Source organism: Pan paniscus, chromosome 3 (genome assembly GCF_029289425.2).
Source record: "Pan paniscus chromosome 3, NHGRI_mPanPan1-v2.0_pri, whole genome shotgun sequence".
Lineage (NCBI taxonomy): Eukaryota > Metazoa > Chordata > Mammalia > Primates > Hominidae > Pan > Pan paniscus.
The window spans coordinates 180,627,099-180,643,266 of NC_073252.2; the positions used below are offsets into that span (position 1 = coordinate 180,627,099).

The following is a 16,168-nucleotide window of genomic DNA, read 5'->3' on the forward strand; positions in this document are numbered from 1 at the left end:
TCAGAAAACATGCAGAGAACACGCTCACAGTATGGAGTTTCTTCTAAGTAATACTTTTCTGATTCATTTTATTAAGAAATTAAATAGTTGATCCATTTGAACTCTCATGAATAGATATTAAATGTTGCTTATTATAAGAATGCTAACAAATCAATAGTTTTTTTAATAAAAAAAATTAACCACCAAATGGCTAACAAATTAAATTTAAATCATTAAGTCTGATATTCCTAGAGAGGATCACAGGGGGTGGTACATTAGAGAAACTGTTTTTATTTTGTTTGGTTTTAAACACAAAGAGCCCGTGCTGGCTGCTGGCTCGAGCCTCCCTGGCCCCTTTCCAGACGGCAGCGAGCATCTGTGAGGCGGCTGACCAGGCGGAGCGGCCGTTTGGAGGGTGGCCGGGCTACCTGGGCGGCGGGGCCGAGTCCGTGACCTCGGCCTCATTAGTCCTGGCTCTAACCAGCCGCGCTAATCAGCGCCAACATTTGCTGCTCAGGTGTTGATTGCTCTGTTGCTCGTCACCCCTTCTAGGGCTGCCACACATAATTAAAAGCTCTACCGCGAAGATGGCCAATCAGCCTCAGCTAAGCTTAGAAAGAACTATTGTCCCCTCTCAGTGTAAAGGATGCAAGAAACAGGAAGCCCCTGGTATGGGGACACAGTTTAATCAGAACTCAGAGTGCACCTTTCCAGCTGTCTGCCTGGACTGCAGAGAGACCTTGGCTGAATATTTCATCCTCTTGAAATATACTGCTGCGACCTGACTGAACATTTTCACACAGGGGCTTTAAATTAGAAGAGAGTCCGTGATATTCTCATTCGTAAAACCATAACAAACTGTTTCATTTGATCAGATGCAGCAAACCAAGATAGCCTGGTATATACCAAGAGTTTGTCTATTTTTTTTCTTCTCTTAAAGCAATGATATTAATCATACCTTGCATATTCACTAGATTATAGGAGATAAAAATAGAGGTAAAAAGAAAATGATCAATTCTTTAAAAAAAAAAATCTAATTCTTCCCCCCTCAGGTGATGTCATCCGGGCCAAGAAATGCAGACATAGAAAGGGGCAAAGTCTTGGTGGTGCACGCCTGTAATCCCAGCTACTCGGGAGGCTGAGGCAGGAGAATCACTTGACCCGGGAGGTGGAGGCTGTGGGGAGTTGAGATCGTGCCACTGCACTCCAGCCTGGGTGACAAGAGTGAAGCTCTGTCAAAAAGAAAGAAAGAAAGAGAGAGAGAGAGACAGACAGAGAAAAAAAAGAAAGAAAAAGAAAGAGAAAGAAAGAAAGAAAGAACAAACAAAGTCAACAGCGAACAGACACTTCCAAAGTGCCTTTCGGGCTATAACTGTACTATCATCTAAGGCAGCTGGCACCTCAAAGCATGAGCCTACAGATTCTTTCATGGGGTCTACACTGTCAAAATGATCTTCATTATAATACTAAGATGTTTTTTGCCTTTTTTCACTGTGTGGACATTTGCACTATGCAACCAAAGCAATGGTGAGGAAAAGTGAGGGTGAAGGAATCAGAGGTAGTGGTGCCCACGTGCACTCTTCACCACCACATGCTCAGGGAAGAAAACAAAGGCAGAGAAGTAAAAAGACCATTTCCCTTAAGACGTCCTCAGCGATGCCAGCAGGAAAAAGTATTACTTGTAGGGAACCTCCACGTTGACGAGTCATCTTTTTCACACTTCCTGGGTGAGATGGGAAGCGTGCATGAAGCACCTCTGCACGTTGTCCTTAGGAAGAGTGCCACGCTCTTCCTGTTTGAGTTGCAAGCTCAACTAGCCCCGTTGTTCATGGGATGCCATTTTTACTTCAAAGAAAGAGTGACTGTGGATACTCAGATTTGGGGACATGACAGACATTTTCTTGAAAATGAACAAAGTAAGCTATCTATCACTTTGAGGGAAATGAAGTGATCAAATGATAAAATTCACGCTTTCAAGATAAAATCCGAATTTTGGAAAACTTGTTATCAGTCACTGTGAACTTGACAGCTTCCCAGTACTTAAAGAGAGAGATTTTTCTCAAATTAGTGGTGATGTTTACAAAAGTGATTTGGGGACATTGTATGATGAAATGTGTCAAGTCTTGAAAGATCTGCATCATTCAATGAACTGGTAGTTTCCAAATGACCAATAATATCATGCATGGGTTAAACATCAATTCAAAATACAAGACAGACCAAATGACTTTAATGTAAGATAATAGGAAATACTCATTAATATGATTTCAGATTTCACATTGCAACTAGCTTTTAAGAAACTTTCATATATCAAATTGTGGTGTGGTATCAAAGACTATCCACAATTTTCTGAAAATGCTATTAAAATATGCCTCCCCTTTCCAACTATATATCTGGGTTTGGCTGGATTTTCTCCACATATTTCAGCCAAAACAACTTACTGCAACAGATAGAAAACACACAGAAATGAGAATCCAGCTGTTTTCTATTAAGCCAGACACGAAAAACAGTTGCAAAAATGTAACACGATGCTGCTTTTTTCATTAAACATTTTTTGTTGTTCTGGAAAATAGTTATTCTTTCGTAAAAGTATGTTATTTATGTTAACATGTAAAGGGTTTACTATTGGTATTTTAAATGAATTAAAATATTTTTTAAATTTCTCAGTTTTAATTTCTAATGTAAATATTGATAAATATAACCCATGAAACTAAAGTTTCTTTGGGGTCCTCAGTAATTTTTAAGAGTGTAAAGGGGCCCTGAGACCAAAATGTTTTAAAAAAATGTTAGCATGAGGCAGCAGGAGAAAGAGGCTCCAGAAGAAGCAGTAGCACAGGGAATGTTCCAGATTAAAGGGGCTAATGAGACACGACAACAAAATGCAATACCAAACTCTAGACTGTATCCCACATGGAAAACACCAGAAAGAAACGTATTGGGTCAACTGACAAAATTGGGATAGGAATAATAAATTAAAATATTCTAACCATGTTAAACATATTATTGTCAATAACTATACTTAACTATACTGGATATGAAAATGTCCCTATTCTTAGGAAACAAACACTGAGTATTTAGGGGCCAGAGACCATGTTGTAACTGACCCTCAAGTGGTATGCGTGCCTATGTATATATATCACTCTTTCATAGCTGTGACCAGCTAAGAAACTAAGATTTCCTGCACAGGAGTTTGAAAGTCAACGTGAAGGTCACAAAATTCCTATGAAGCAAGTATCATTTTTCAACTCAACAACAACTTTAACACTGAGGATGCAAAGAACCACTGAGTAGAAATTACACAATTAAACTGTTATACAATTTTCCAAGCAAGGGGTATGTTGTGGCCAACAGCATGAATGACAGCAGTTACTAGCCTCTTTCTCCCCTGCAGCCTCCTCTATCGAATGTGGAATGCCAAGGACCCTGTCAGCCTCCCTTGCAGCTAGGGGTGGCCATGTGACTGGCTATGGCCAAAGGGATGGAAGAGAATACTTGCTGGGGCTTCTGAGAAAGTTTCTGCTTTTCTGATCAAAGGGATAGCCAAGAGCAGAGAAGCCTCATCCCCACTCTGCCACCCATCTCCTTCTTGCATTTAGTGTGAATGGGATGGCTGAAGTTTTTGACAAAACAAGCCTGAAGATATAAAGCAAAAGACAGAAATAAAGAAAAAAACCTAGATCTTTGCAGACATCATGGAGCAGCTGACCCAACTCCAGCAAATGCTTACCACCGTACTTGTTATGTGAGGAAAAATATGCTACTTGTTTAGTCACTGAGAGTCAGGGGCCTGTTACTTACAGCTACATGCATTACTAATGCCTACTTATTCAGAGGCTGGGGAAAGGCAGAATAAATCAAAAGGCTGCACACCATGCCCACCCCTGCAGAGGAAGCAATTCCAGAACAGAATGCCCATTTAAAACCTGGACCAAATGGCATGTTTAAGTTTCTAACAGTTTTCATTAACAAAAGTTAACATACAGAACTCCTACAACAGAAAGCATTCAACAGTGATTTAAGACCTGGAAAGGTCAAGAAATCCTCTAATCGGATGGGTTTCAGTGGAAACATCATCTCTAGGTGTTCTGCCAAGAGTGTCTGTTATTGCCAAATTCCTCATTCAAACCCATATATAAGAATGCTTTAACTGAAACGCAGAAGTCAAACATAAGACATTTAAACAGTAATCTCCTGTCTCTCTCAAAGATAAATGTGCCCATTAGCCCTGGCTGCTAACAGGAAGATTTCTTTCTCTTACATTCCAGATGACAATTTTTTTCAAGCCATTCACAAAGAAATCAGCATGGAAAAAATAATTTAGGAGGTTGGCTCCTGCTCAGCTACCTCACTGAATTAAAGTGCAATCAAGTTCATAACTTTTAAGTGGAAATATTAAAAATGTGTATGAAGCCCCTCTGCATAGGGTCCCGTGCAGACGTGGAGAGAAATGGTAGCCAGGCACCAAGATACACAGGATGCCACATGTGCTCTGTGGAGTTTCCAACCTCGTTAGAGCAGGACAAGATACATATGAAAAGTTAAATGAAATGTTTCAGTAACAGTTCTAGACAGTAGAAGAGATATCATAAAACAGTACACGATTCATTGCCAGAAAGACGGTTGCTGACAATAACTGCTGCAGGATTTCAAAGAAGAAAAAGTCACTTCAAGCTCAGGAAGGTCTGGGGAGACTTTACAGAGAGGGCAGGATCCAACTCAGTGTTGAAACATGCATGGAAACTGTGGATGGTCAAAGGGAGCACAGGAAGAGGCTCTTAGAAATGCTGGGTTTAGGCCATGCAAAGTGGCTCACGCCTGCAATCCCAGCGTTTTGGGAGGCCAAAGCAGGAGGATCACATGAGCCCAGGAGTTTGAGACCAGCTTGGGCAACACAGTGAGATCCCGTCTCTACAAAAAATAAAAAATAAATAACAATTAGCCAGGGAATTAGTGTGGGGATGCATGTCCATAGTTCCTGCTACTTGGGAGGCTGAGGTGGGTGGATCACTTGAACCCAGGAGGTTGAGGCTGCAGTGAGATACGATCACGCCACTGCCCTCTAGCCTGAGCGACAGAGTGAGACCCTGTTTCAAAAAAAAGAAAGAAAAAAAAATGTTGATTTTTAAAAAAGAAAAATCCTTCAAGGTAGGTGACTGGTGCAGGGAGGAAGGCCGCTGGGTGGCTGAGGCAGATGGGGCCAGATTGGCAAGGCGCACTGCACATTCGGGAAAGGATGGCTGCAGAAGATGGGAGCGGCCCAGGTGTCCATTGGTGCGTGAATGGCTAAACAAAAGGCGGTATGTGAACACAATGGGCGATTCTTCGGCCTTCAGATGGAAGGAAATCCTGACACAGGCTACAACCTGGATGTACCTTGAAGACATGATGCTAAGTAGCCAGTCAGAAAGAGAAAATTCTGTACGATTCCACTTATATGAGGTACTGAGAGTGGTGAAATTCATACAGAAAGTAGAATGGTGGATGTCATTTCTGGGAAGGGGGAAGACCGAATTACTGTACAATGGGTATGGAGATTCAGTTTTGCAAGATGCAGAGCTCTGGAGATGGATGGTGGTGATGGCTGCACAACACGCATGTAATTAATACCACTGATCTTAAAAATGGCTAAGAATGGCAGCAGCCAAGCGAAGTTGTAAAGTGGGCTCCAGAGAAGAGATTGGCAGTTGGCTACCAAAAATAAGGGCAATACCTTTCTTCAGGCCCCAGGCCTGAGACCCTCGGGCTCCACACCCGAGCGGTGAGCAGACGGTATGCTTTTCTTTCATCAACAGAGAACCCTTCCCCTGATTTTCTTGGGAAATACTGAACTCATTTTAATTTAATGAAGGACTTGTAGAATTTTTTTTTTTTTTTTTGAGACAGAGTTTTGCTCTTGTTGCTCAGGCTAGAGTGCAATGGCGCGATCTCGGCTCACCGCAACCTCCACCTCCCGGGTTCAAGCAATTCTCCTGCCTCAGTCTCCTGAGTAGCTGGGATTACAGGCACACGCCACCACACCTGGCTAATTTTGTGTTTTTAGTAGAGGCAGGGTTTCTCCATGTTGGTCAGGCGGGTCACGAACTCCCAACCTCAGGTGATCCGCCTGCCTCGGCCTCCCAAAGTGCTGGGATTACAAGTGCGAGCCACCACACCCGGCCAGGACTTGTAGAATTTTTTAAAGTCTTGGGCCTTGGAATCAGGGTAAGAACCCAGCTCCTGCGGACTTCGTGTCTGGTCCCTGCCCTCTCCCCAGGGTCTTACTCCAATGGATACAGACACAAAATAATAGACAACCCAATCACACAGAAAATAAAGTACAGGTGGCACCTGCATGGCTCAGGGATGCGGGTGGCAAGTTTGGGCTTCATCTAAGGAACTTGTCTAATATCTAGCTATCCAGTCTGTTCTAATTCTCACCCAAGAGCCATCAGAGAACCCAATACGTGGTAGGTACTCAGTAACTATTTGAGATTCATATACCCTCACGATGAAATGGCTTTAGATTCTTCCAACAGTTCCGAAATAAAAGTCAAGCTAGCTAAAGGTATCTCCAGAACAATTCTGGGGCACCCTGCTCTAAATGTGACTCCTGGGCCCAGGGTTATTTTGCCGGCACCTCTGCAGCCGGTAATCCATAACTCTAGTCATCACGGTTCCCTGACAAGAGAGCTTGCAAAGCACCCCCACCTTGAGTTCTGGTCCTTCCCTGGAGCTTTAGACAGGCTTCCTGGCTAATGATTTGTAGAAACTACCATTTTTAGAGTGGCTTTACTTTAACAACAACAACAAAAGTGAACTATAAACATTAAAACTTCTTATCAGCCTCGCCAATGAGAAAACTCCCTCCCTGCATTCCTCAGGCCCTTTTGCAACAACCTAAATATTTTTAATCCTCAGGTAGATACAGACATTGGAAGATCAAAAATTACACCAGGGCCACAGGAACTTCAGCTCACCGGGCTTGCAAGCCTACATTTGTATTCATGAGCTCAGTTTGTATGCTTGTTCTCTTATTTTGCTTCATTTTTAATTTAGGAAAAGATGGCTAATATATTAGATCACTTTCACTGCTGGGTCTTGTCAGGCTTCAGAAGTCTTTAAGGACAGACTGCTAAAAGAGTAAAAGGGAAGAAAGCAGAAAATGTGTCAGGGAAATGGAGTTCCTATCATTTCACTCACAAATTTTGCCTTTTAAATGTAGTCCTTCTACCAACGGTTCAGTGAAAGATGGTTTCCTTATTGTCATTTATTAGCCATGACAGGCAGCAACATTGGCTCAGATAGTCTCCCTTCACCACAATTATCTAGTAATGCCTGCGAGGCAAAAGACTGCACAAAACTCCCTCCTTCTGGAAAGCTTCTCCCGAAGGCACCAGTTCAAAGCAAACCTCTATTAACTGGAACATGAACATCTGCAGAATTCTCTGGATAGGACAATTCTACTATTCTTACAGTGATCCTAGAAACGAAGACATAATCACTCACACTCCAGTCACCAGGAGACCAGGGTCGGTTCATAGGTGGAAGCATCACAACCCCCCAGCGACAGCATCTGCCCCCAAATAAACACCCACAACTGACCTCAATACCAGGACTCCCCTTTTAGCAAGGACCCTTCCTGTCAACCTCCCCTCAAAGACAGAAAAAGAAAAAAGTCAATTTTTTTTCACTGAAACTGAATGTAACAACCAGACAAGATATAAGATAGTATCAAAATTACATAAATTAGATGCCCTACTGGCTTATCAGCCCCTAGACATATTTATCAATGTGATGTGATGAAAATGACACACTCCATCCTAACAGGACTCACAACTCTTGTGACTTGCGGCAATATAGAAATCTCTAATTTTCTACCTTTAAGTCTACTGATTCTTTTTTCCACATACCTTTTGTTTTATGTATTTTGGAGCAAACACAGGGCGAGGAGTTTGGAGGAGAAAAGAGAAGGAAATTTAGGAGAGAAGAGAAGAGAGACTTGGAAAGAGGATAAGGTGAGAAGTCAGCAAAGGGCAGAACTCAGGACTGAAGCCTTCCGGGAGGACAGAGGCCTGGGCCCTACCAGATAGATGGCCACACCTGGGACCAGGGGCAGGGTACACAGGAGAGAGGGTAGGGCTAGCGGCTGCCTTCGCATTTTACATAAATCTGATCCATAAAGCAGCCCCAGACATCAACCCTGGGGAACGCACACAGCTTGGGCATCTCAAATTATTCCTTGAGCATTGAAACATATGTAATATGCTTCAGAGACAATACAGAAAGGACAGGAGCAGAAAATTAAGCATATAATTATAATAACATAAAAATGTACATGCTTTGGTAGGGTAGATTTTAATAAGATTTTAATAATATTGGTAAGGAGCCAAATTACAGAATACCCTAGAATGTGGAATACAAAATCTCAGAGACAAAATAAAAACTCATGAAAATATAAGAGCACTTTAAAAAGGTAATAATCTTTAGGATAAAGAAAGCCTTTTCTCAACACAGGTACTGAGCATGTTTAATAAAAATTAAATGAGATTAAAGAGAAGGGGCACAGCCACACGCTCCCCGCCCCGCGGTGATTAGGAAGGTGATGTTTGTGTAGGTGAAAGCATGGAGCCAGGGCACAGAAGAGCTCCGAACACCAACAGTGCTGCAGTAAGCTGTCTCCACGTGGGTGGAATTTCTCACAATCCACTCACGGGATAGGAATTAATTTTCTCTCCAGTTGCAGAGGGGCCTTGTACATGAACCGCGTTGGCATGCGGAGGAGGGGCAACACATCCATGTTGGGGACCCCTCCCATCCACAGCCCCAGCTGCCACCATGGCAGGGCATGGGCTTTGGGGGCAACAAGGAGAGACAGGCTGTCTCCTCTAGGAACAACTCATTATTCAGCTAAACGAAATGGAAGAGCTCCATGTGACCAACAAACCCAAATTGAGCCAAAACAACAGGCGTCCCCACCCCCCAGAGGGATAATGTGCCACCACCCTGTGTGCAGTGGGAGAGCAGGAATGGAGGAAATAGCGATATTCCTGGTTCAGTTACACTCCTCGTCTGTCAGGACAGATGTGCCACCCTATCTCGGATTCCGGGAGGGTGGCTGGGGGTTTCCCTCAACTCTGCAGCAAATACTTCAATGCTACTGTCATTTGAGGCCTAATTTTCTTCCAAGGGCACTATATGCCATGCTTCACTTGGGCCAGATGTTCAGATCAGTGTGTCTGCTCGTCCCCATTAAGAACACAACCACAATTATTTATTTGTCCTTCCAGCACATGTAGCAGTGAAGAGAGGCTGCCGGATCGCAGCGGATGACAGACAGCTGATGCTCCTCTGAAGAGCCACCAGCATCCCAGCCAGCCAGGACACAGGAAGGGGAGGCACCCTCGTTCTAGCCCTGTGCACCAGGCCACCACAGGCTCCCCTATTTTAAGCCCTAAATCAATAGTTCAAACACATGTAGATTCCATGTGACAAGAGAGACAGTAAGGAAGATTTGAGGCTTTATATTCTTTAGATGCCTACTTTTGCCATACTGGCTAGTAAGAAGTTATGTGTAACTTCAAGAGGAAAGGCGTTAGCAACCTCTTAGAAGACGATAATCCCAATCTTCTGGAGATTGAATGAGATGTAACTCACTGAAGCTTTTGACTCGGTCTGCTGTTAATTGAATCAAAGTCAATGACAATCTTGCTGCACTTCGGTATGAATTTCCTAAAAATAAAAACAAAATACAATTATTATCTGGTGAGTAGTGAAAGCAATTTGTTTACTTTGGCTTAACTCATATTTTCTGTGCAGAGAAAAATATGTCCTGGGATTCACTTGCTATTTTCTCTCTATAGGAGCCAATTATAGTGCACCATACCAAGAGAAACACAGAGCAGAAAAGACTAAGACAAAAAAAGATGCATGGGGTGGTGTGGTTTGTATGTTTTCAGCTCTCTGAGTTCACGAATTATTGGGGAGTCAAAGGATTTCTAACAAGTCAGCTGCACAACATGATATCCGATTACTAGTTTTCCCATCAGATTTATCTTATTTTCTAGAAAAATTTCTGCAGCCAACTTGGAGTCTCTCTAATGCAAAAAAATAGTAAATTTTCTTTTGCCACTTATATATAGCAAAAAACGACTACCTTTAGTGAGGAGTAATTTTTCAAATTACATTCTAAAAATGCAAACATAAACCAACTTTTTTTTTTGTTTGTTTTTTTGCTCATTAACTTTTCACTCGTTCCTCATTTCTTCTACAACAATTAAAAAGAAAACATTTGGGAACAAAACAAATTCTTTTAAGAATCACTGAACAAGAGAGTATACAAATAATTTGAATTTAAAGTCTCAGAAGGCACCACGGTTGAGTTCATGAGATACACTGAGCTGTATCCCTAATGGCCAGCACAAGGGGCCAGGGCACGTCACCTATGACCATGGTCCCACTGCTGCTGAACGCCAACACCATGAAGCGCTGGAAAACTTTACAGTCCCAAAGGAATTTTCTGCCATGAATTAAAGGTAGTTGAACTTACTTGCAAGTAAAATGTAGCTCACAACCATTTCTTAGCAAAGATAATCATAAAAATCTGTAAGACTTCAAATCTCAATGCAAAATGTTGCTGTAAAAAGAATCCCCAGGTGGCTCACACCTGTAATCCCAGCACTTTGGGAGGCTGAGGCAGGCAGCTCATGAGGTCAACAGATCGAGATCATCCTGGCCAACATGGTGAAACCCCGTCTCTACTGAAAGTACAAAAAAATTAGCTGGGTGTGGCAGGGGAGGCTGAGGCAGGAGAACTGCTTGAACCTGAGAAGTGGAGGTTGCAGTGAGCCAGGATCGCACCACTGCACTCTAGCCTGGTGACAGAGCGAGACTCCGTCTCAAAAAAAAAAGAGAGAATCCCCAATGTTTCAATCTGGCAGGCTACTTTCATCCTAAATTTTCTATGCCAAAGGTGTTACATTTGCAAAATTCACCAAGGTTTGGCGTTCCTATTATAAAACTTGTGAATGTTTAAACTTCTCACTACTTGAATAATTAGTCTAATTACCCCGGAAAGTTACTGAAATTAAAGTACAATCATTAAACAAATGGTCTTCAGATTTTCCTGTCACTGCTCTTAAATATCTACGCCTATAATAGTCTTTAAATTCTTATGCCCTTGCATTTCTAAAGACACCTCCAAGTGTGGAAGTCAGGCATCACAAGGAGGAGACAAGGTCAAATACATCTCTTCATCAGCCTTCGCCCTACCCCGTCCCCCCGCCCGCGTTCTCCCCGCTTACCGGAATGTCACCCCAGCCATATTAAACAGGAGCCTCGCAGCAGTTGCCTCGTCACTATCATGGTATTTATCAGACATGAAAATCACTTCTTTTATACCTGTAAGGTAACAATGGGAGCTCCCTTAGTGTACGCACATACAGATGCTGCAAAAGACAGGCGGAAGCAGCTGGAGCACTTTTAGCGTCTATGATTAATGACCTTTTCTGAGTGTGCTTGCAGACAGTGTCCAGTCACTGAAATACATATCTGCTGCTTTCTAATACAGCAGAGGGTGGATTCTATCTAATCTTCCCTCCAGTCTTTATGGATTTTTTTTTTTAAACAAATGCAAAGGCAAAACATGTCAAGTAGTCAAGCCTTGATCCGATTAACCAATTTCCCTTACTACAGGTAATCAAGGCAGTATTCACAAGGTAGCTTCTCTTACTAGTGGGAGGACTAATGGAGGGAGTGGGGGCTGCTGGCAAATTCAGAGGTGGGCACCACTGTGCTTCCCAGCATGGCTTTGCAGACCACTTCAAACCAGCTCTACAGAGGGCAGATCTGTTTTCTTGTTCTGATCTCAGCAGGCAGCGCTAACTCGGGAGCCGGGAATCCCAAGGGCCCCGCACTGAAGGCCGCTGCTCCATCAGCCTCTGAAGGGAGAGGAGGCTGCAGTGTGGGGCCCAGACTGCTCGGCCCACAGGCCTGCCACCGCCTCCACACCTGAGCACCGCGAGGAGAGCTTCCCAGGAATGGTGACGGCGACAGCCAGGGAGCCCACGCGACTCCTCAGTACCAGCAGACCGCTTCTGCTCTGAGATCCACGGGGCTGTGATAAACGGCCCCTTTAAACCACACATTTGGCTAAACATGATAAGTCTTTAAATCTCCAGCCGAGAGTTTTATGGAGACAAAGTGTAGCTGAATCTTAGATGTGACAGTTTGAAAAAGGTGAAATATTCAGAATACAATGGTGTAGATTTATGGGAACCGTAAAATAAGAAAAACTGAAGGTAGTGCCATTTGGGTCTTATGACATTTATATGCCAAGGTATGTTGAGATCCTCAAATATCTACCATGTATTAGATACAAATTAAAATTTCATATACAGACTCCCAGCTGACCTTGTTTCTGACAGAAGTTCATTTCTTCCCTCCCCCAAATCTATGCACAATATGTCAGAGAACAGTAAATTGACAGTAATTGTATGCAATGCCTGTGTTGTTTTTTGGCAGCTTGCAGTTTAAGAAGTTGCAAACTAAATTAAAAACATGCTAAGAATCACAGAGGATGCAATTAGTCTTAGAATACCTGGCACCATTCAAAAACAAAACACGGGAAATATCTTGCAAAGCTGATAGTGCAATTAATTTAGATCTAAACAATAGCAATTTAAGATCAAACACATCAGCAATGAGCTACTGACGAGCAGGCAGCAATGCAAATGTGACAAATGGAAAGACCCGGTTCCTACCTGCCTGGATGATGAGCTTAGCGCATTCATTACAAGGGAACAAGGCGACATACATACTACAGCCTTTCACATCGGTCGAATTTTTGTTCATGATGGCATTCAGCTCGGCATGGCACACTGTGGGTTGAAAGGGAAAGAAAGAAAAACTTTGGTTGCAGCTCATGAAGAATTTACTAAGTGTTAACACATTCCATTCCCCCCTCTGAAATAACATATAACAGACTCAAGTAAAAACATTGATTAGAAATGGCAAGTCCTAAGAATACCAAATGAGGCCCACGTGGTCTGGCTGGTTGCTGATGAGCAGTGAGGCCTGAAGGCACCTAGAGCGGCCAGGACGGCCGAGGTCAAGTGCCTTCCCCACCCTAAGCGCAGCTCCACTTCACGGCTCCACAAGACCCTGGGGCATGAAAGTGCCCACCTGAGCTGGCTCATTGGTGTGCTGACACGCACACATGGGGAAGTTCACCGTGGCCGTTAAGAGGGCTAGGGGATTTTAAGAGCAAGAGAATCAACAAGTGACGAAGCCGAGCGTGTCCATCCTGAGGGATCTGCTTTACCACATCGTGCTCAGCCCACGTACACACAAGGAAAAACGCCAGCAGCCAGACTGGGTCTCGTTCTGTTGCCCAGAGTGCAGCGGCATGATCATATCTCACTGCAGCCTCGAACTCCTGGGCTCAAGCGATCCTCCCAACTCAGCCTTCCAAGTAGCTGGAAGTACAGACGTGCCACCAAGCCCAGCTAATTTTTTGTATCTTTTGTAGAGATGGAGTCTCACTATGTTGCCCAGGCTGGTCTTGAAATCCTGGCCGTAAGTGATCTTCCCATCTTGGCCTCCCAAAGCTGTGGGATTACAGGTGTGGGCCACCATGCCCAGCCCAGTCTGTCTTTTATAAGAAAAACATTCATCCACTTAAATGGCAATGACTAGTTGAGCTCTTGATAGACCAGTGCATTCCACCCATGATCCTGGGTCACATCCGGACCTGCCTGAGTTCAGAGTCAAGGGGATCCCCTTCCTCCCTCTCTCGAACCTGGCAAAGCCAACACACACCCCAGGTCCAGTTTGCCTAGATGCTCCCACTCCCTAATCCACAGGCGACATCCTCCTTGAGGGGGAATGAGTGGTGCCCACAGCACACACCTGGGTTTGACTCCCTCATCCTGCCCAGGAGGTTTCTGGATGGCCGTCTTGTATCGTTACTGAATTTTCCTGGGTGTGTTATCTAAAACTCTATTATAAATCCTAACAGCCGTGACTTGCAAACCTCTCTGATATCAGAACACCCTTAGGCGCTTCCAAAATACAGAGATCTGTGCCCTGTGCCTGCAGAGTGTGATGGCCTGGGCTGTGGCTTGGGCTTGAATTTGTAAGCAATTCCCCGGGTGATTCCAACGTGCAGACAAGTTCCGGAAGCACTGCCTTCTGGCTCCCCTGGTATTCCCAGCACATGCTATGCACACAAGTGCTAAAATAAATATTTGTCAAACGAGTTAATGAATGACATCCGGCCATGGCCCACATCACACAAGCCACCTAGAATATAAATATGGGAATCTTCAAGGTCTCCCCTACCCTCTCCAGCCTGCCAACCTTCTACACGTAACACTTTCAGGAGTTCTGAGGCCTTAAATGAGCAGTGGCCTAAACTTATGGCGCTCATACATTTCAGTCCCGACTCACTTGCTTCATCGATGATCATTTACTGAGCACCTACTCTGGGTCAGAGAGATGAAGTCCTGGCCACTCTCCTCAGCCACCCTCTCGTGTTCGGGTGCAGCTGCAGCTACCTCTGTGTGCCTGGGTCCCCCAGCAGCAATGCAATGTTGCAGGCATAAGGCTGACCAAAAGCTCTCTCAGGAAATGTTAGGAAGTATTCATTTTTGTCTACAAATTCCATGTTTTAGGAGATCTCAGTCCTGCCTAAAACTGAGCAATCTCTCCTGGCATTGCAGGAAAATCAAAAGAGGCAAACAAGCTGTGCTTCACTGACCACAGCCCATCAGAGAATAATCTTCGCTGCCCAGAGTGACCAGAGCCATGCCCCGAGACTTGCAGGTCTCATAAACCCTGACGGCATGGGAGGACAAGGAAAGACAAGAGAAGGGTGCGAGGGCCCGGGCTTGGGAAGGCACAAGGTATGGCCACATGTGCGCTGGCCTTGGAGGGGCTCCCGTGACCCCTTCTCCCCTTGTGACCAGGATGCTCCAGAGCTGGGTTTCACGCTGCTTGGTGTTAAAAACAATTACATGTAATTGTTTCTTTTATTTCCCCCTTGAGGGCAGAGCCCAGCCTAGGTTCTTTGTAACTCCCCCAGAGTCTAATGTGATGCCATGAACATAATGGGTGTTAAATATTTATCGAATGAATAAAGGAGGAAATGCAGATTCCAGTTATTGATGGTGACGTTCAGAAGTACTGAAAGTCCTCTTAAATTCAAATATCAGAAATATGCTCTCCCATCTAATAAATACTTTTGGATGGTGCTGGTATTAATATTCAGAACTGCAGAGCATCTGCATCTGTTATGAAACACTATGATAGCGTCCTCTAAGAACTGTCACGCTCACTGCAATGAGCTTCCTCTACTTCATCCCAGGCAGTTTGGGGCAAAATTTAACAGTATAGGTCTGGATTCATTAGTGAAAATTACCATATGAAACAGATTCTCCTGGGCAGCATCTGACATCCCTGTGTACAGAGGGCGATTTATAGAAATAACGCACAGCATTATAAACAGACTTCCTTTCTTTTAACCAAAAAATCACAAGATGAAGAATGTAAAGCTTCTTGTTAAAATATATATATATATCTGAATATTAATATTAAAAATAAATATTAAATATATATCATATCTGAATATTAATACCAGCACCATCAAAAAGTATTTATTAGATGGGAGAGCATATTTCTGATATTTGAATTTAAGAGGACTTTCACTACTTCCCAACATCACCATGAATAATTGGAATCTGCATTTCCTCCTTTATTCATTTGATAAATATTTAGCACCCACATATATATATATTTACATATATATAAAGCTACTGGGCAATATGAACAGTAGTGTGTCGTGTACACATGAGACTCTAAAAGGAACAATCCAAAATCCCACATACGCAAAAGTGGACACTGACAAACAGGAAACTCAAGTGTTCAGTGGAGGGTGTAAGATCAACCCCACCCTGGTCTCTCTTGCTGGTTCCCGCACCCTTCCCCAGACCCCCTCAGCCCTGTCTTATGATCGCAGGCTTGCCCGACCCGCACCTGCGGGGCTGAGGAGAGAAGCCCCAACCCAGAGGAGCACCTGAGGCCGCAACCCAGCCCTGCCCCCTTCGTAACTCCCAGCTGCCGCCTGTTGTGGTCCTGAAATCCAGCTTCACCTTTGTGGCTGACACTCGTCTATCAGCTCCAGGATCTCCAGAGCCCTGAAACTCTGACCCTCGCTGTC

General features: G+C 43.8%; 1 protein-coding gene across 3 annotated transcripts in view; it reads right to left on the reverse strand.

The window, feature by feature from the left end:
- Window positions 1-8,294: 8,294 nt before the first annotated feature.
- Window positions 8,295-16,168, reverse strand: part of DCTD (dCMP deaminase) — a 31,167-nt gene continuing 23,293 nt past the window's right edge. For all 3 annotated transcript variants that reach the window (XM_034959456.3, XM_003823445.6, XM_003823444.6), the window contains 3 exons: window positions 12,714-12,830; window positions 11,256-11,352; window positions 8,295-9,684 (listed from right to left, as the gene is read on the reverse strand). In XM_034959456.3, the coding sequence (XP_034815347.1) occupies window positions 9,606-9,684; window positions 11,256-11,352; window positions 12,714-12,830 (293 nt within the window). In that variant the 3' untranslated portion in view covers window positions 8,295-9,605. The remainder of the gene's footprint in view (window positions 9,685-11,255; window positions 11,353-12,713; window positions 12,831-16,168) is intronic.